Source organism: Vulpes vulpes, chromosome 3 (assembly GCF_048418805.1).
Source record: "Vulpes vulpes isolate BD-2025 chromosome 3, VulVul3, whole genome shotgun sequence".
NCBI classification, from domain to species: Eukaryota; Metazoa; Chordata; class Mammalia; order Carnivora; family Canidae; genus Vulpes; species Vulpes vulpes.
Genome location: NC_132782.1, coordinates 55,399,828 through 55,420,719, shown reverse-complemented (window position 1 = coordinate 55,420,719; position 20,892 = coordinate 55,399,828). Strand labels below are relative to the sequence as shown.

Here is a 20,892-nt window from a genome sequence, read left to right as displayed (position 1 = left end):
TAGCTTATTAACATTATGTGAATAATCTTTTTTGGTAGTTTATTACAAAACAAAGAAAATGTCTTCGTACTACTTTTCTGGCCTAAGAAGTATTTTTCATGGAATAGAGCTACTTTGTTTTAGAAGCTATGACTTCCTTACAAACAATGTATCAAACAAAATAAATGCAAGTCCAGTACTTTCAAGTAACTGCTTCTTTGCAGAGTGCCGCTCAGAGCATTTCAAGGATAGAGGGCTCTGGCAAGGCCTGGCAAGACAGAGGCAAAATACTTTTTATTAATGAAAAGCTCATCGAAAATATTGAAAAATTTAGGGGTAGTGTCCAATATATAACATCCAGTGGTAGCAAGTATTTTAGATTTATTTGGATCTTAAAGTGCTGTTTTAAAATATTATTAGAACCAGATTTCTGTTTTTATTTTTAACTAGCTTTCCAAGCATTGATCATGAGACTCTTACACCTTCATTAGATAGTTATACACACAGAGCAGGCACACAAGAGTTGTCTGGGAGAGAAGCAACTCTGGAAAAACCCACTCCATAATTTGGAAGGTCTGTCCTTGTAACATCTGCCTTGGGCCCTCATTTGGAACCACTGTGAACCATTTGAGGGGTTCATGCTGTGTAATTCAGCAGGGTCTTTCTTGCTGAGAATCATCCTCTTCTGGCTGTGAAACCGGGAACAGTTTTAGCTCCTCCCAGAGATACCTTTCTTTATGAGGTCCTCCCTAGAGTCCTCCAAAGTAAATATTAGGGATTCTCCATAGTTGAAGTCAGACCACTGGGGCAGCCCGGGTGGCTCAGTGGTTTAGTGCCGCCTTCGGCCCAGGGCCTGATCCTGGAGACCTGGGATTGAGTCTCACGTTGGGCTCCCTGCATGGAGCCTGTTTCTCCCTCTGCCTGTGTCTCTGCTTCTCTCTCTCTCTCTGTGTCTCTCATGAATAAATAAATAAAATCTTAAAAAAAAAAAAAAAAGAAGTCAGACCACTGGAAACAAATATTTGGAATTAGATGAAAATCAACGCACACACTTTTAGTGATTTAGTAACAGAAAAACCATGTATTTAATTTATAAATCTACTTTCCTTAATAAATAAGAACAATATAAATTTACCTTCCTTAACAACAACCACAAAAGACAACAAAATAACAACAAAAGAGAGATCAACTTACAAATAGATACAAGAGGGATGGAGAACAAAAAGAGGTGTCTTTTGCAAAAGACTGAGAAATTATCAGGCCCTGAATGATAGTTCTGATGTGCTTGGAGAGGGGAAATGGAAAATGTAGGAAAATACAGGATGTGGAACTGACAAGTTAATTGGCTTACTAGATAATTGAAGAAGAGGGAAGAGAAACATTAGGCACTTCTCCATGCTGGGCACTGAAGTTGATCCTTCACTTACATAAGAACATTTCATTGGCCCGCAGATCTGAGAGGCAGGTTTGATTAACTCTATCTTACAGATTAGGAAAGAGGCTCAGGTAGGGCTGAGTGCTATTTCTCCACAAAGCAGGCCACGCCTGTGAACAACTTTTGTAATACAATCTAAGACAAGGAATTATATTTGTTTTTGGATAATAAGGCCGGATTAGATTGAATAAGATCAAGTCATATTATTAGGAGGACATGTTTTTCTTGAATATCAGAGTTGGTCCCCAGAAGGGAATTAACCTTCAGGGTGGTGACCTTCATGTTGGATTTTAGGCACATTAAGCCAAACCAACAATATCTCACGTTTGGGGTCCTACCCAGTTCCATCAAATGGCCCAGAACTCTGGCAGGGGTCAGCAAAACTAACTCTGAGAATGCTGGCAAAGGGAAAATGTGCAAGAGTGAACAATGAATTGGAGGCTGGGTCTTCCTTGTTCTGTGGACAGGACATAGGTTTTGAGGAAAATTAGGGGTGGGCCCTGGAAAAGCTTGAAGGAGAGGACCTCAGCCGGAGGAAAAGGAGGAGGAGGAAGAAGAAGAGGATCAGAAAACTGGGCAACCATTGAGGATACCCCAATGCAAACTTAAGCAGTGAGGATGTGCCCCTCCAGCAGTATAAGGGTGCAAGTTATCCAAACCAAGAAAGAAACCTCAATGTCCTTGTTCCTCCATATGGCTTTTTCTCCAACTCTCTGGTGAAGAGTTCCCAGGTCCAGGAATGGTTGTAGCAGTGGTGGGGGTAGGGGTAATGATAATCCAAAGACAGGCATTTGGCCCATGCCTCCACTTTGGACGACAGGACAGCGGAGGTACCAACTAGCAAGATCCCAGGAGAATAAATTATAAGGCTATAAGTCATCTTCCTTTCTTCCTTTTAGAAGACAACCAGATAATAAGAGGATACAAAGGGGGTGTATGTGTGCAAGGGGGCAGTAAGTGTGGGCGATGGCTGGCAGTTGCTACACTCAGGAGTTACTATTTGCTGATGAGGCCTCAGACCCAGGCAATTCAAAGCCCTCCACTTTTCAAGGACAGTGACTAACATTTCAGCTTCGTGTATGTGTAGGTGCTATTAATGAGGCAGGAGAAAAAAACGTGGTGTTGTACTAGAGTGGCCTGAGACTTGTTGCCAGTATTTCTTAAGTCTTGGTGGCCAAAACCTTGGATAAACTGCTATTCTAAAGCAGCTTGCAATTTTCTCGTTTATGTTTTGAACAGAGACTGTTCTTTTGTTCTGGAAAATCCCTTCCGAATACTTGACCATTCTTCTTGGTTTGGTGACGGCAAAGACCAACTCTTAGAGTAGAAGGGACAGTTTGGACATGGCCAAAGTGCTCTGCAAAATAATGCCAGTGGTAGACTTTTTTTTAAGTTAAGTGGGAGTCCAGCCTGAATCAGGTTGGTTTGGAGGTAGAGGGGAGATTTTCTTTTATCGGTGCCTTGTAGAAGATGTTGAGAACAGTGGAGAGATGACCTTGAGGAGAGGAACTCCTTCTGGGAGCCAATGAGAAATGGACTGCAGATGCTATACTTTTATTTTTTTACTTTTATTTTTTTGATGCTATACTTTTAATAGCCACTTTTTTTTTTTTTAAGATTTTATTTATTTGAGAGGGAGGGAGGGAGGGAGAGAGTGAACATGAGCAGGGAAAGGGACAGAAGGAGAAGCTGACTGCCCGCTGAGCAGGGAGCCAGACGTGGGGCTTGATCTCAGGACCCTGAGATTATGACCTGAGCCGAAGGAGACACTTAACCAACTGAGCCACCTAGGCTCCCATTAATAGCCACTTCTAAATCAACTGGTCTTTGCTTTCCACACTACCTGGAGAGGGGTTCCACACAGTGGTATTGTTCTACGTTCCCATGCTAACTTAAAGGGAAACTTTTACAATTTCTGGAGCCCTTGGTTCCTGCAAATGAAAGGATGAGGTCTTCAACTTCCTCGCAGCAGGAATCCACTTAGGTGGCAACAACCTTGACTTCCAAATGGAACAGTCCATCTAGAAAGAAAAAGTGATAGCATCTACATCATTAATCTGAAGAGAACCTGGAAGAAGCTTCTGCTGGCAGCTTGTGCTATTGTTGCCACTGAAAACCAAACTTAAAAAAAAACAAACAAACAGTTGTATCATCCAGGAGTACTGGCCAGCTAGCTGTGCTCAAGTTTACTGCTGCTACTGGAGCCTGGAACCTTCACTAAACAGACAGATCCAGGCAGCCTTTGAGGAGCCAAGATTTCTGGTGGTTTCCCAGGGCTGACCACCAAACTCTTACAGAGGTGTCTTATGTTGACCTGCCTACCATGGCTTATGGAACACAGACTCGCCTCTGCATTATGTGGACATTGCTATGCATTACAACAAGGGAACTCACTCAGCGGGTCTGATGTGGTGGATGCTGACCTGGGAAGTCCTGTGCGTCTGTGGCACCAACCCCCAGCACCCCTGGGAGATCATGTCTGATCTCTAGTTCTACGGAGATCCTGAAGAGATTGGAAAGGAAGAGCGGGCTGCTACCGAAAAGACTGTGACCCGGGAGGCATGTCAGAGTCACAGCTACTCAACCTGAAGTCACACACTGTCTGAAGGCATTCAGGTGCCCTCTGTACCTGTCTAGCAGTCCCCTACTGAAGACTGAGTGCTCAGCCTACCACTGAAGACTGTTCTGAAGCTCCCACTGCTCAGGCCACTGAATAAGTAGGAACAACCACTGAGTGGTCTTCAGCTGCTCTTCTACAAAGGCAAACGGGGTGGGATAAAGTTGATGGAAATTAAAGTTTCTTTTTTTAAAAAAAGAAAAATCTAGGGCAGCCCGGGTGGCTCAGCGGTTCAGCGTCGCCTTCAGCCCAGGGTGTGATCCTGGAGACGTGGGATTGAGTCCCATGTCGGGCTCCCTGCATGGAGCCTGCTTCTCCCTCTGCCTGTGTCTCTGCCCTTCTCTCTCTCTCTCTCAGTGTCTCTTATGAATAAATGAATAAAATCTTAAAAAAAAAAAAAAGCCTCTGGTCTTTATAACTCTGTTCTCAAACTTTTGTTTTGGAGAATGAAAGGAAGGGGCCAACATCCACAATTTAGGATTTGCTTCCAGAGTGGTGATAGCCACCGGTGGGTAGCTGGTAGTTCTGGAGCTCTGGGCGGTGACTTGCACCAGAATTCCAGAACACTTTATTGAGCAAAGGACGAGGCTGTCAATGGGGAGCGCCTGGGTTAAAGTTCGAGCAAACCTGGAAGTCTGGCCTCAACTCAATCGTGGGTAAGGGTCAAGTTTGCAGTCAGGGATGGGTTTGTGGGGCTTGAAAAGAAGGATTCCACGACTGTTTGGAAGAGGGGACCGGAATTTCTAGTCACTATGCAGGGTGGGACTTTTTCTCTTGTTGATAATTAACCAGAAGTGTGACCTCTAGGTAACAGAGAGAGAACTAATGGGCACTCCCTGCCAGCCCAGGGGAGGACTTTCCTGAGGTCTCCGCGCAGGCTTAAATTCCGTCCTTCCCTACTCCTCCCCAAGGTGTGGTTTTCCTTTCTCTGGCGCCTACCGCACTTTGCACACAATTATCCTGTAATTTGTAATCACGTCTCTTCCAGCGGACTCACCTCAAGGGCCACGCCACTAGTTAGCCTGGTGATTTTTGGCAAATCACTTAATCGTTCTATGCTTGATTTCCTCGTTTATTAAAAATGGGCACAAGACTCCTCCCCATCGCCTGGGGGTGCTGGGATAAATGAAGGTGACCACGCCTGCGGGAAAACTAGACGTAAGGTGCATGCAAACTAAAGGGTCAGCAGGGTAAATACTCGTTCATGGACCTGACCTACCTTTATTCCGTGCCCTCAACAGACGCTTACTGAGCACCTCCTCCGTTGCAGGCCTCGGGAGCGCTCCCTCCGGGTGCGGAAGCCTCACGTGCGGCGCGTGGGCCTTGTCCCGCGGGCGGACTCGCGATTGGCTCCGCCGAAGAGAAAACCCCGCCCACAGTCTTTGCGATCTCGTTAGCGATTGGACCGGCGTCTCCGGCACGCATTCCGGTTGCTAGGTTCGGGAGGAGCGGGGGCGAGGGTGGGGCTGCGCGTGCGCAGACTGAGGACGAAGATGCTTTCCGGTCGGGCGGGAGGAGGTGACGTCAGGCGTGGTGGCAGGCGGGGATGGGGGGGGCGTCCTGTAGCCCTCAGGACGTTTTATCTGTGGGCCCTCCGATCGCGTCACAAGTGGGCGACTGAGCCTTGGCGGTGGTGGCCGAGGCGGCGAAGGCGGCAGCGGCGGCGACAGCTCTGGGGTTTGCGTCTCGGGGTGTGTCGGCCGCCGCTGCTGCTTGGGCCTGGTATGTACAAATGGCTGGTTAGGATTCTCGGCACCATTTTCCGTCTCTGTGACCGGCCGGTGCCCCCTGCCCGGGCCCTCCTGAAGAGGCGGCGCTCGAACAGGTGAGAGGAGAGGGGGCCGAGCGCCAGGCTGGCTGTACCCCCTCCCCCACCCGGGGCTCGGCCCGGAGAGCGCCGATCCAGCCCCGCAGGCCCTGCCCGGCCGAATCAGCTGGCGGGGCCCAGGCGGTGGAGGTGCGAGTCGCGGGTGCCCTGGTGACGTAGTCGCTCCCTCCACGCTGTGCGGATGCGCTCCTGGTGATGGATCGAGCTGGTTGTCTTTGGAGTGGCCCCTGATGGTCAGGATCTTTGATGTTCTTGGGAGAGGCCAAGCTGGTTGCTGTCCAATGGGGCTTTATCGTATACTGTTAAGGTTGAAAACTCAAAATTGAACGAATACTGTCCGTGCTGTGGTTCACTGTTTACGAAGCACACTCCCAAGTGTCATCTGTAGGCAGTAAGTGCGGCTGCGGCAAGTGAGATTCATAGCTTGCCCAAAGCCGTTTTGACTGCAAGAATTGTTCTTTTAGCACCGAGAAACAGCAGCTGTTTTGTTCCGAAACAGCTGTCAAGCTGTGTGTGTGTGTGTACGTGTTTTGCGGGGGAGGGAGGGAGGATGGCACTGCGTTTGAGTGTATGAGGGGGAAAATTTAGGAGTCTCGTTCTTTTAAAAAGATCACTAGTTGTAAAATCCAGCCAAAATCTTGGGGGAACCTAAAAGCTGTTCTTGTTTAGCATCAACTCCTTGGCTTGTCTCATTTCGTGGCGTGTACTCCTTTGCTTGAGAATTAATCTAGAGAATAAAATACCATACCAGTTCTACACACCCCACCATTAACTTTTAGTGATCAAGTGTTAGTTTCATTTAAAAAAAGAAATGAAGCCTCAAGATTGTTGAAGACTGGTTTCTTGGAGCTTGAGAGAACAAGATGATTGAATACATGAGTCTGAGAATGCAGGTCATTGATGAAATTGGCTGTTGGCTGAGTTTCATCATGTGTTCTAGAGAGCCCAAGGTTTCAACCTGTTCTTTTCTACCTTTTTGTGAGGTTGACAGTGGGGGTCATTTGAGAACATGTTGTATAGTGCCTAAAATGATGCTTAATATATATAAGGGTAGTATTTGTTTATTCTACCCCAGGGGCCTTGTGCTAAGGCTGGTGCATGATAGGCACTTGGTACGTATTTATTGAATGGGAGAGTGTTAATTCTCTCTCCCCTGTCCTTTCTTTTTGCTGTGAATCCCTGCTTTCAGATAGATGAAACAATGATTTGGAGATCAAAACCCCGTTCTTTACCACACATCCTTAATCAAACCAGTTTTTCACAATGTAAGCCTTTTTTTTTTTTTTTTTTTTTTTTTCCAGTCAAAATGAAGGCAGGAGATCTTACTGGGATTTTACAGTTATGAACTGAATGGTATTCCCCTGGGATTTATTTTGTTCCTTTTTTTTTTTTTTTTTTGTGAAACTGATCAATCATAATCATCTTTAAATAGGTCCAGAAACTTTCCCAAATTCCCCAGCTTTTTATTACCAGTGTAATGTAGTTTCCATGATAGAAATGCAGTTAAATAGAAGACCTTTTTGGGCTTAGAATTCTATTTTAAGGCTTCTTATGTTGTCATCTTTCAAAAGGAATTTTTTAAAAAAGATTTTATTTATTTATTCATGAGAGACACACAGAGAGAGAGGCAGAGACACAGGCAGAGGGAGAAGCAGGCTCCATGCAGGGAGCCCGATGTGGGACTCCATCCCAATCCGGGGACTCCAGGATCACGCCCTGGGCCGAAGGCAGGTGCTAAACCGCTGAGCCAGCCGGGCTGCCCCAAGGAAATTGTTATTTTAAAATCACTTCTGGGGATCCCTGGGTGGCGCAGCGGTTAGGCGCCTGCCTTTGGCCCAGGGCGCGATCCTGGAGACCCGGGATCGAATCCCACGTCGGGCTCCCGGTGCATGGAGCCTGCTTCTCTCTCTGCCTCTCTCTCTCTCTCTCTCTCTCTCTCTCTCTCTCTCTGTGTGACTATCATAAATAATAATAAAAAAAAAGGATATGTTTAAAAAAAATAAAATAAAATCACTTCTGGAGAGAAAAAGGAAATACTAGTCCTAGGCTCTTACCTATGTTCATTTACTACCCAGGTGATTTCTGGCCAGTTGCAAATTTGTACTTTAGCCAGATTACAGATTATCACTTAATAGGGAGTTTTGGGTCTCTTTCAAATAGTTTAAACAATAGCGTTAAGTCCTCAAATAGTAGAGGCCTGCTATAGAGGAGTGTTTTCTAACATGATTTGAATTTCTTTTTTTGACAAAGTGAAGAGAGGATGTGTTATATGCATACTAGATTTACTTATAGAAATGGATGTGTGTATATATAAATATATATATATATATATTTTTCTCTTTTCAGCACTTTGTTTTCTACAGTGGACGCTGATGAAATACCAGCCAAAAGACCAAGATTAGGTATTGAATATGATAATTTTAAAAATCAGATTTTTTTTTAAGTGGGAAAAGTGTATGCATGGAACAAAATTCCAAAGGTAAAAAGTATGTACAGTGAACAGTTAAGTCTCTTTCCTGTCCTTTTCTACTCAGTTATCTTTTCTAGAGGTAAACACTGTTATCAGGGACTTGAGTATCTTTCCAGATAAATAAGGCTGTATGTTGAATATGTATTTAAAATTTTTCAATCTTCCTATACGGAAAAGGTGCTTTTTGTTTTTGAGGAGAAAACATTGTATAAAGCTACTTCAAACTGAGTCATCTAGTTCACATAGCTGAGGGAATGAGTCTAATGTGTTGCCCCAAATCATTTACTTCTCTGTATCCAGAGGGCTAGATGTAGCTTGATAGAAGAGAACAAAACTAGATTAAAGGAAAAAGGCACAATGGAGTGCTATAATAGTAATTCCTTTGTTTCAAGAATGAATGTGAATTTCAATCTACCTTCGGAGTAGACATGTCTGTTAAGATTTCATTTCATTTAAATCCAAGGAGTACTTATTGAGCATGTCTTACTGCTAAGCAATATGTTAGATTCTACAGGAAAAAGAAAAATGAATAAGATAGGGTCTCTATTTTTAAGGACCTTACAATTGTATAGGTATATGACTGTATCATAGAGGGTATAAGACAAGCATATAAATAATTACTAATGTCAGTAGGGATGTGATGAGTGAAATAAGAAAGATAGTAACAAAACACTGTCCAATTTTCAGCTGATTAAAAGTCTCAGTAAATATTTGATGAAAGAGTGTGTGAGATGGATTTTAAAGGATGGGTGGGATATCAACAGAGCAATAGGAAGGAAAAGCATTCTAGGTAGAGGGAACAGCATAGGAGAGTTGTGCAATTCAGGAAACAGTGGATAGAACTCCAAGGAAAAGTTGGTTAGAGAGAGGTATATCAAATTTAGAGGACTTTGAATGCCAGATTTATACTAAATTGATTAGGACAGTATTTCCCAAAGCACAGGATAGATATCAGTTCAGGAAATGATTTTAGGGGATACAACATTTCATAGCATTAAGTATAGCATGTGAGTTATGTGGTAAAAGTTGTACCCTTTTATTTGTTTTTAATTTTTGGATTATTTCAAGCAGAAAATCTTGATTTAATGCTAGTATGTTTTACATATGATTCTCCCTTCTTTTAACAGCTACAGCTAGAACTTAATATTGTTGTTTAATTTCTGTATAAGGCAAATAATGTTCCTTTATATTTATAGTAGTGATATAAAGTTACCTTTCAAATACATTTATTTATTTACTTATTTATTTTTAAAGATTTTTATTTATTTATTTGACAGGCAGAGAGAGCCAGAGAGCACAAGCAGGGGGAATGGCTGCTGAGTAGGGAGCCTAATACAGGCTCAATCCCAGGACTCTGGGATCATGACCTTAGCTGAAGGCAGACTCTTAACTGACTGAGCTACCTAGGCAACCCCTCAAATACATTTATTTAGCAAAAAATATGAGTCAATTTTAAACAAAAGTGTAAATAAATAACAGTGTGGTAAAGACCTTTGAGAGTGGTAACATCTGAAACTAATGTAGCATTGTTTCTGAACTATACTTCAATCAAAACAAGAAAAACAAAAAGAATTTTGACAATGGTATTATAGAAGGTTCCTGAAATAATTATGGTAATCATCTATTTCATGGACTTCCTTCCTTTTCTCCCTCCATGATTTACATGAAATAGGTATTGTAATTTTCTGAGTGGAAACTATAGAAAGAACCTAAGCCAAGGGGGAAGCAGTGGGTAGCAGATATAATATTATGGCAGAATTTGTAAAGGTCTACATCAATGCTTCTGATGGATATCTCTGTGATAATGCCTATTGAGCACTTGAATTGGGGCCAGTGTGATTGAGGAGCTGAATTTAATTTTAATTAAATATAATCTTAGGTGACTACATGTATTCACTGGCAACTATGTTGGACAATACAACTCTCTTGGTTTCTTTTGAGAGAAAAAAAAGGAGGGTAAAATGAAAAGGAAGATCTTAGAATCGCAGACTCATGATCTTAGAGATGAAAGGGATTTTAAGAGATCTGACTTAGTCTGTTGTGAATGAAGATGGTCTTATCCCCATTTTATAGATGAAGCAAGCCAGCCTGCCTTCCTCCCCCTCCTCTATCTCTTCCTCCTCCTTTTTTGAGTTGTTGAGATATTTTTGGCATAATCTCAAGGACTACTCAGATTTTGACAAGTTTGTAGGAAAATAAGTATTACAATACTTTTTTTTACCATCCACTATTTAACTATGTTAGTTATTAGGAATACCCCATTCCCTCTGGGGTCTGGATGACAGTCTGCGGGGTAAGCACCAATCTCTAATGCTCTTACTCTTCCATTTAAGAAAGTGCAGCAGAATATAAATGAATAAATAATATCCGTCAACATTACTAGAGGGATAACCTGGAATTCTCTAAGTCTCAGAATGAGAAACAAGTAATTTGCAAACTTTGATACTTTTACCTATTCTCTAGTTACAAATTACTTCAAATTGCATTCTGCTTCACTTAGCTATCACATTCTGTCTGTTGTTTAAGTTATTCTCCTATCTTTCTATTTTCTATTTTATATGTTTTGGAGTGCTTGTTCTTTAAAAGCCACCATTTTAATTTCAGGATTTTTTTTCTCTAATGCAGAAGGTGGGTAAAATGATGGTCTTTTTCTCTCAAACTAGTGCTATGAAATACCCTTACTTGGGAAATAGAAAGGAAATTGTGGAGAGCCAGTCAGCAGTGTAGGAAATGAGGAAAGGGTAGTGTCATAAAAGGAGGAAGTGTGGCAGGCACTGAAATCTACCCTTCCCCCTTATTTATCTACTTACTTATTTTGTCATTCTTATTTTTGGTGACAGGGAGGGGTACATCAGATCTAACATACCTTCTCCAGTAGAGGGATACAGCCTTATTTCATCATAGAGGTTTAAGAGCTGCATGTTTTATACTTCACTAATTCTACCTCAAGTAGCCAATAAATAATAGGTACTGAGTAAGTAGTTACTGAGGAATATATTGTCACCTGCCCAGGAAATAAGGACAAACCAGTGAGTAACTTCTAGTGCTTCCTGTAAAATTCTGCCATACATAGTGTCTACATGCTACAGGTTAAGTTATGCCGCTATCTCTCTGGTTTATTTATTTTGTATATTCCAAAGAACTCATTGCTTAAAAGTTGTCATTTCAGGCCATTTCTCTATGAATCAGTGTGTGATTTGCTGAAATGAGGGTTTAATGTTTTCATAGGATTCCAGAAGAGATATCTTATTGAAACACAAAAATCATGGGATGCCCGGCTAGCTCAGCTGGTAGGGCACGTGACTTTTAAACTTGGGGTCCTGAGTTCAGACCTCACGCTGGGCCTAGAGCTTACTTAAAAAAACCCAAAAATACAAACAAACAAACAAAAGCCAGGGGCACTTGGTTGGCTTGGTCTGTGGAGCACGTGACTTTTTTTTTTTTTTTTAAGAGGGGGAGAAAGTGTGATGGGGCAGGAGGGGCAAGGGAGAGAGAGAATCTTTTTTTTTTTTTTTTAATTTTATTGATTTATTTATTCATGAAAGACACACACAGAGAGAGGCAGAGACAGAAGCAGGCTCCATGCAGGGAGCCCGATGTGGGACTTGATCCCAGGTCTCCAGGATCACGCCCCAGGCCAAAGGCAGGTGCTAAACCACTGAGCCACCCAGGGATCCTCCGAGAGAGAGAATCTTAAGCAGGAACCGCGACCAGCTTAGAGCTCAACTCCCAACTCAGTCTCACAATCCCAAGATCATGACCTGAGCCAAAATCACAAGTCAGACACTTAACCAACTGAACCACCCAGGCAGCCCACATGTAACTCTTGATCTCAGAGTCGTGAGTTCAAGCCCCATGTTGGGTGAAGAGCCTATGTAAAACAAAACAAAACAACCCCAAACCCCTCCAAATCACAATATTGGAATTCTAGTTATTAAGATAGGAGAAAGATTACGTTTATGGATACCTTCTTATCTCAGTGATTGAAAATAATACTTCTAATAAAGATCGAGAGAGGTCTTTTCTAAGATATAATCTAATTTTTTTGCTAGAAGTTTATTACTCTATATATGTATGTAAATGTAATCTATATTATATTGTCTAGATTATTTCATTCACCAAGTCAAAACCAGTCTCTACAATGCTGCCAGCTTATTTGGATTCCCATTCCAGCTGACCACAAAGCCCATGGTAACCTCTGCTTGTAATGGAACACGGAATGTGGCCCCTTCAGGAGAGGTCAGTGGGGATAGGGTTCCATTGGGGCTACTGATCTTCATACTTAATCATTAAAGTGAAATTTTAGAAATATTCTCTTTTTAGGAATTGAGTAGAATGACTTTGATATGTTTATAAGCCTTGATATAAAGGCCAAGAAGTTAAAGGTTAAGAAAATACACATTTAAAAAATATTTATAAAGAGCTCAATTAGTAATACATCTGTTCTTAAGCATTTGTAGAGAACCTGAAATTGTTATTTTATACATAATTTTGTGAGTCTTCACCAATTTAACTTTTGGTCTACTGATGATGTCTCTTCCATGAGCTAGCGAAATCATCACCAATAGAGTGATTTTTTTTTAATATTAAAAACTTATTTAAATTCTAAAATTGAGATACTACAGAGGTGATTCTATTTGGTTTTAAGGTATTTTCGAACTCATCGTCTTGTGAACTGACAGGTTCTGGACCCTGGAACAACATGCTGAAACTGGGTGAGGCGATCAGAGATCTTCTGCTTTCCTCTACCTCTTTCTGCCTCTGTTTTCTGAGTTTTGAGAATATGAAAGAAAAACACTCATTTGGGTTGTGTTGGGAAAACAGACATATTCTCTCTACCTTCTAAAAATTAAATAGTTTTCCTTTAGAATTGTCATTGAATTTACTGTTTGTGTTTTCTATTTGTATTATCATTGTCTTTAATGTGACTTAGTTCAGGGTTCACTCATTAAAAAAACATTTCCTGCGAGCTTACTCTGTGTCAGGCATGTGTTATCAAGAATAACAGAATGACAAAATAATAAATAAAATCTTTTATAACAAAATACAAAACAAATAACAAAATAAATAAACCCTGTCTTTCAGGGACATCATCTAATGGGGGAACAACTTTAGGTTTTCAGTTCTGATAGCTTTATGGATTGGGAGCCTCCATGTCATTCTTGGAGCCCAAAACTGAATTATAATTGTTGTACATAACTTAAAATTCTATCATGGCGAAAAAAAGGAAGAATCTGGACTCCAGAAGATGACTGTGATCTCTGTCACACAGGTCTATGAAGTTTGAGAGAAAGGGATAAAAGCTTTTAGATAAGTTGTGGGTTCAGAAGTTAAAAGTGGAAGAAACTAAGGAAATAATAAAAACTTTACAGTAGTAAGTTTCCTCTCAAGCTTTTTAAGTAAAGTATCTCTGGTGGCAGAGAAGAGCAAAAGGGAGTAAACACACACCCCTGAGTCTGAGAATCTAGTTCCAAAGGACCTGGAGTAAAGATGATACTTTTATGAAGTTTTTCATTTTATTTTAAAAGTTAATATAAATTAGATATTATAATCTATTCATAATTGCTTGAATATAGTTAAAAATGATTTATTATTAAAATGGACATATGGAAGGGATGGTATGTTTGTCTTGTGCCGAGCTGTCAGCACTATATTTCTATGTATTCATGTAGCCTTGTCAGAGAAGCACAGGTATTCCTGGGGCACGTTTCTTGCATAAAGAAGTCTACAGTCTCTTATCTGAAATCCTTAAAGGTGTACTGGGGAATTTAGAATTTTTCATATTTTATATATATCGTGTTTATTGAATATTATTTTAAAAAATCCCATTAGAATTGAACATTGGTTCAAATCAGGTTTTGCAAACAAAGGAATTCAGGTCAGTTTAAGTTTGCTGCTACAGACTCATGGAAAAACTTTCAGTTTTAGATCTCTTTACATTTTTGAGTCCTCAGGAGCTCCATACCTGTGCAGTAGCTCTAGCAGTAAATGTGGCTGATAAAAGTTTGGTTACCGTTTTTTGAAATATAGTGACCATCTCATAAGTGATGGAAGCTTCCAGTGAAATGTAGTAACATATAGCAGATTTTCATTTAAAAATAACTCCTGTTTTCTTGGGAAGAAGAAATGATTTGAACAACTCACTCAATTTGATTTGATTACATGGAGTTGTAATCATGAGTTCCTCATGCTTCTTGATGCTACAGCAAGTGAAACTAGAAAAGCTTGCCTGTGAATTTTTACTGTGTCCCTGGGATCAAATACAGATAAAGCACTATTGCTTTTCTTCAACTTTTTACAGTTTGTGTTGAATCTCTGTGTTGTATAGTAATAGCATGTGAAAGAATAAGATATTTAGTTCTACAATATAGACCACTCACAGATTTTCTAATGCAGACTGTTCACAGGTTTGGGTTTGTTTTTGTTTTGTTTTTTTACAATTACAAATGCATTTTTAAAATAGGTAATAAATCCCCTAATGGAATAAGTGACTATCCAAAGATCAGAGTGACAGTAACCCGAGATCAGCCCCGAAGAGTCCTGCCTTCCTTTGGGTAAGTGTAAATGGAAACTTAGTACTTATTAGGTGTTGGCTCTTGCTAGGCATTCTTTTGTTCTATTATGTAATCTTGTTAAAAAGGACTTTGAAGTTAGTAAGTTGCCAGATATCATACAGCTATTGAAAAATTTGAACTCAGGTGTGTGTTACTTTCTCTATACCGTAGCATATGCTTATAGTATCTGATTTTTTTTTTTTTAACTTATTTGACAGAAAGAGAGCACACAAGCAGGGGGAGTGGCAGGCAGAAGGAGAGGGAGAAGCAGCCTGCCTGCTGAGCAGAGAGTACAATGTGGGGCTCAATCCTAGGACCTTGGGATCATGACCTGAGCCAAAGCAGACACTTAACCAACTGAGCCATCCAGGCGCCTCATATAGCATCAGATTTTGAAAACCTTTTAAAATGATTTGTTGCTCACTTCTAAACTTTGTTTTAGGGAGATCCCTGGGTGGCTCAGTGGTTTAGCGCCTGCCTTTGGCCCAGGGCGCGATCCTGGAGTCCTGGGATCCAGTCCCACTTTGGGATCCCAGCATGGAGCCTGTTTCTCCCTCCTCCTGTGTCTCTGCCTCTCTCTCTCTATGTCTATCATAAATAATAAATAAAAAAAAATTAAAAAAAATATAAAAAAAATAAATAAATCTTTAAAAAAACCAAAAAACTTTGTTTTATTTTTAATTTTTTTTTTTAAAGATTTTATTTACTTATTCATGAGAGACACAGAGAGAGGCAGAGAGAGACAGAGACAGGAGAAGCAGGCTGCATGCAAGGGGGCCGATATGGGACTCCATCCCGGGACTCCGGGATCGAGCCACCCAGGCATCCCTGTTTTATTTTTTTTAAAGGATTTTATTTCATTCATTCATTCATTTATTTATTTATTTATTTATTTATTTGTGCATTCTCATACAAGCAGTGAGGAGGGGCAAAGGAGAGGATGAGAGAGAGAGAATCTCCAGAAGACTCCATGCTAAGAGTGGAGCTGGATGTGAGGCTCTATCCCACAACCTTGAGATCACGACCCAAGCCAAAACCAAGAGTCGGACATTTAACCGACTGAGCCACCCAAGTGCCCCTAAACTTTAGGTTTTTTTTATTAAGTTTTAAATTCTAATTCCAGTATAGTTAATATACAGTATTATGTTAGTTTCAGGTATATAGTCCAGTGATTCAACAATTCTACACATTACTCCGTGCTCATCATAAGTCTGCTCTTTAATCCCCATCACCTATTTTACCCACCCTCCCACTCACCTTCCCTAAACTTAATTTTTCTATAAACTTTATTTTTGAAGTATAATATATATGTGGAAAGTTCAGAAACCATGAAAAGTTTTTATAATATACTGAATGCACATCATTTATGTGAAATGTTCTTATTTTTGTAATAATTTTCTTCTCCTTTTTGTATTCTCACACTCTAGAATTTCTATTGCTTGGATAGTAGACCTAATTTTTCTCCATATTGATCTGATTGATCTAATTTCTCTATATATTCTCTTTTGTTGTTCTTTTCCCTAAAAAAGAAATTTTATACTGATTTTTTTTTGAGGAGGGATGTTGTAGTTTTTAAGTAGGAAGAATCCTTTCACTCCCTCCTCTTACACTTTTTTTTTCTTGTTCTAAGAATCTTATTAAAAGAGGCAAAAAAGGGGCTGCCTTGCTGACTCAGTTGGTGGAGAATGTGGCTCTTGATGTTGGGGTTGTGGGTTCTAGCCCCCTGCTGGGCACAGAGATTACTTAAAAAAAAAAAAAGAAAGGCAAAGATGGATGCAATATCTTTTCTTATCTCTCTAAAGCTGTTAATTATTTTAAAATTTCTTTTCCCTACTTTATTTCCTCTAAATTCCTTCCCCCACTTTGGTTTGATTTTATCTTTCATATTAGAGTCGTTTTTTGTTTTTGTTTTTGTTTTTTTTTAAATTGAGCTATAACTAACATTTATTTCAGGTCTACAATATAATGATTAGATATTTACATTAGATATTTATCTAATGATTAGATATTTAGTGATAATGATCACTGTAATCAGTTTGGTTAATTATGCCTATCACCATCCAGAGTTACATGTTTTTTTTTCTTGTGATGAGAACTTTTAATGTCTACTCTCTTAGTAACTTTTAAATATACAATATAATATTATTAACTATAGTCACCATGCTGTGCATTATATCCCATGACTTATTTACTTAATAACTGGAGGTTTGCACCTATGACTTTGGGTTTATTTGTTAAGATTCCATATATAAGTGAGATCATATTTGTCTTTCTCTGACTTATTTCACTTAACATCATACCCTTAGGGTCCCTCTGTGTTGTTGCAAGTGTCAAGATTTCCTTCCTTTTTGTGGTTTAATAATGTTTACTGTGTCTTTTCTTTTTTTTTTTTTTTTTTTTTTTTTAATTTTTATTTATTTATGATAGTCACACACACACACAGAGAGATAGAGGCAGAGACACAGGCAGAGGGAGAAGCAGGCTCCATGCACCGGGAGCCCGACATGGGACTCGATCCCGGGTCTCCAGGATCCCGTCCTGGGCCAAAGGCAGGCGCCAAACCGCTGCACCACCCAGGGATCCCTACTGTGTCTTTTCTTTATCCATTCATCTATCTATGAACACTTAGCTTGCTTCCATGTCTTGGCTATTGTAAATAATGCTTAGGTGAACATGGGGATGCAAACATCTTTTCATATTAGAGTCTTTGTTCAAATATCTGGTAATCTTTGGCTCTTCATTCATGTTTAAGAATGAGACATTAACTGAAAGCAGCCCCTTTGCAGTTGGATAAATAACTGCCTGTAGGGCTAAAAGAGAAAGTATGAATAAGTATCATTTTGTTATTTCTCATTTAATTCCATTATGGTCAGAGAATGTATTTTATAGTATAGTTTCAGTTCTTTAAAATGTGTTAACCATCTGTTTTAGGTCCTAGAATATGGTCTGCTGGGTGATGTTCAGTGTGCACTTGAAAAGAATACATATTCTGTTGTTGTTAGGTGGAATGTTCTATAATTGTCACATAGGTCAAGTTGGCTGATAATGTTTTACTGGTCTTAGTGATTTTCTACTTGTTTACTGATTGATAAATGAAGAATGTTGATGTTTTCTACTACAATTGTGGATTTTTTTTATTTTTCCATCTAGCTATGTCAGTATTTGTCTTCATGTATTTTAAAACTTTGTAGATGAGTATATCTGATCCATATTTACCAGTTATTACCATTTTGCCATATTTGCTTCATCATGCTATCATATATAGCTAATATTTTTTTTCCTGAAGCATTTGAGGGTAAATCTTAGATTCATGCCCCTTTAATCATACGTTTATTTCTTAAGACTGAGGACATTGACTTACATAATCACAGATAAACAAAATTAGAAAATTTAACATTGGGGGTGCCTAGGTGGCTCAGTGGTTGAGCATCTACCTTTGGCTCAGGGCATGATCCCAGGGTCCTGGGATCGAGTCCTGCATCGGGCTCCCCTCAAGGAGCCTGCTTCTCCCTATGCCTATGTCTGTGCCTCTCTCTCTGTCTCTCATGAATAAATAAATAAAATCTTTTAAAAAATAAAAAAGAAAAGGAAAATATAACATTGATACAATACTATTATGTTGTTTCATTTAAATTTTTCCATTATAGAGATTTTTTTTTCTGGTCCAGAATTCAGTGCAAGATCATGCATTATATTTAATTTTCATGTCTTTTTGATCTCCTTTAATCTGGAACAATTCCTTAGCCTTTCTTTGTCTTTGATGGCATGAATATTTTTAGAGTAGAAGGCATTTCTTTTGTAGAATGTTCCCTAATTTTGTCTGATGTTTACTTGTTTCTTGTTCAAGATTATCCTGTTGGGTTTTTTTTTTTTTTTTTTTTTCTGAAAAAATACTACCTCGGTGGTTTATCCTTTCTAAAACATCACATCAATAGGGGTATGATACCAGTTTGACAGATTATTGGTAACTTTAAGAAAAGCGGTTTCTATCAGATAGCAGCAATAAGGACTAGGTGGGGGCTTCATGGCTTCTATTTCTTTAGCATTCATTAATTTAGCATTCAGTAGATATTCACTGAATGCCTTGTGGCCTAGATCCTGTACTAGGATACAATGGTGAAAGGATGTAATCTCTGTTTTCATGGAATTTAAAGTTTAGTGTGGGATGTAGACATTAAACAAATAATGACACCAATAATTAATCCAGTGGTCCAGACATGATTAAAGGAAAAGTGTAGTACCAGAGAGGGTATGTGTCACAAGAGAGCTAAATCCACAGTTGTGGTTGGACAGTTGGGGTCAAGGAAGAAGGCAGAGACTTTCGTGTGGCAATCCTGGTGACTGTAGACAGATATTCCATAGCAGAATGCCAGGGTATCCTCTGAACTAGAGATAGATTGAACTTTTGTGAATAGTAGTTGTCTGATTTGACAGGAACAGGCTTAACACAGCTTAATCGCAGGATGGTCTGGGAGCTTAGATTCCAGTAATTTAAGGAGTTTGTTGGTAACTTTTTCTTTTTTTTCTCTCAGTTTTACTTTGAACTCAGAGGGGTACAACAGAAGACCAGGGGGCCGTCGTCATAGCAAAGGCGCTTCAGAGAGTTCCTTAACCTGGAAGCCTCAGGAACAGGTTGTAACAGAGATGATTTCTGAAGAGGGTGGCAAGGGTCTGAGGCGTCCCCACTGTACCGTGGAGGAGGTAAGCCCTTTTAGCCTGATCTCTTTTTAAAAACAGGTTATGGTTTTTAGGGGAGTAAGTAATGTGTGTCCTGGGGTACAGAATTCAGAATGGATGGAAAGGTGTACAGTGACTATAAATTTCCCAGTCTCCCTTACAGTACCTGGCCCCATGACCTTGTCTGATGGTTATTTAGCAAGTAACTGCTGGTACTTGTATATACCCTTCTAGAGATACTGTATACATACATAATTTAGTCAAGTTTCAGATTTTTTTTTTTCACTATAGGACAAAAAAGGAATCATGCTAGGAAATGAGGAGATTATATTCCTTTTGGGTGTTTGACTTCTAACTTGTTTCTTTTATAAGGCATAATTGTGACTGAGCGAAGTAAACAGTGAACGTGTCCACTTTTTCCTTTTTCAAGGCACTATGCATGATGTCTTCATCAACAGTCTTCTTTTTACTTCCCTCTTGAGATCTCTGCTTATTCTAGGAGAATTTAGAATTATTCCTGTACTTGGCATTCCCAGGACCATCACCTGTCATGATTTTCTAGATGATTTTTTGAGCCACTTAGTTTAATTAGTCAAAGAATTATTTATTTGAGGTCCAGGTGTTGTGCTAGTTGTCAGCAATTCAAAAATTGAGTAGCTTGTACCTAAGTAGTTGTAATCAGTGGAGGCAAGCAAAGAGAGGAATGGACTGAGTACTTCAGTACCTCTTCAATGAGAAATCAGAGATGGGACTGAGCAAATATATAAGGTATACACAGGATATATTCTAGAAATATTAGAAGGTAATATTAGCAAGTGCATATTCATTAGCTAAGGGTAATATAAAGTTAGAGAAAGGAGCCTGAGTCTCAGATTTCAGTTTTGGATAAATACATGTCACTGACTAAGATACCCTATGTGTTTAGGGGGAAGATGATGTCTTCAGTTTTGGACATTGTTTAAAGTGCCGGTGAAATACCCAAGAAGACCTCTCCCGTAGACTCTTGGATATAGGTGATGGGAGTTATGAGAAGAAGGCAGGGTTGGAGACACATTTCTGAATCTTCTGTATATTGGTGTTGGATAAATCAAGGGAGCTGGAGAGAGTACTCACTGAGAGAATGTAGTGTGAGAGAAGAGATAATGGGCAGGCCATCAGCATTTGGGGGCAGGCAGAAGAAATAGTCAGCAGTGGAAACTTGAGAAGATAAATCAGGAGTGTGTTGTCTAGGAAGGCACAAGGAGGTCAGCAGCGTGAGGTGTTGGTAAGAGAGGTCAAGTAACATAAGGGCTGAGGAAGTGTCTGCTGGATCTGGCTGTGGAAGTCATTGGT

The 20,892-nt window shown here is 39.9% G+C and overlaps 1 protein-coding gene and 1 long non-coding RNA gene across 2 annotated transcripts in view; one reads left to right on the top strand and one right to left on the bottom strand.

Moving 5' to 3' along the window:
* Positions 1 to 2,952: 2,952 nt before the first annotated feature.
* Positions 2,953 to 5,385, bottom strand: LOC112926184 (uncharacterized). Its single transcript, XR_003236281.2, has 3 exons — positions 5,251 to 5,385; positions 5,029 to 5,172; positions 2,953 to 3,435 (listed from the first exon to the last, which is right to left on the bottom strand). It is a non-coding gene; the product is annotated as an uncharacterized lncRNA (long non-coding RNA).
* Positions 5,386 to 5,494: 109 nt separating this feature from the next.
* The window catches only part of SENP2 (SUMO specific peptidase 2), a 32,292-nt gene continuing 16,894 nt past the window's right edge, over positions 5,495 to 20,892 (top strand). Inside the window, exons 1-6 of the mRNA XM_026007312.2 lie at positions 5,495 to 5,856; positions 8,206 to 8,261; positions 12,435 to 12,568; positions 12,978 to 13,044; positions 14,793 to 14,883; positions 19,416 to 19,584. Coding sequence (XP_025863097.2) covers positions 5,525 to 5,856; positions 8,206 to 8,261; positions 12,435 to 12,568; positions 12,978 to 13,044; positions 14,793 to 14,883; positions 19,416 to 19,584 — 849 coding nt within the window. The 5' untranslated portion in view covers positions 5,495 to 5,524. The remainder of the gene's footprint in view (positions 5,857 to 8,205; positions 8,262 to 12,434; positions 12,569 to 12,977; positions 13,045 to 14,792; positions 14,884 to 19,415; positions 19,585 to 20,892) is intronic.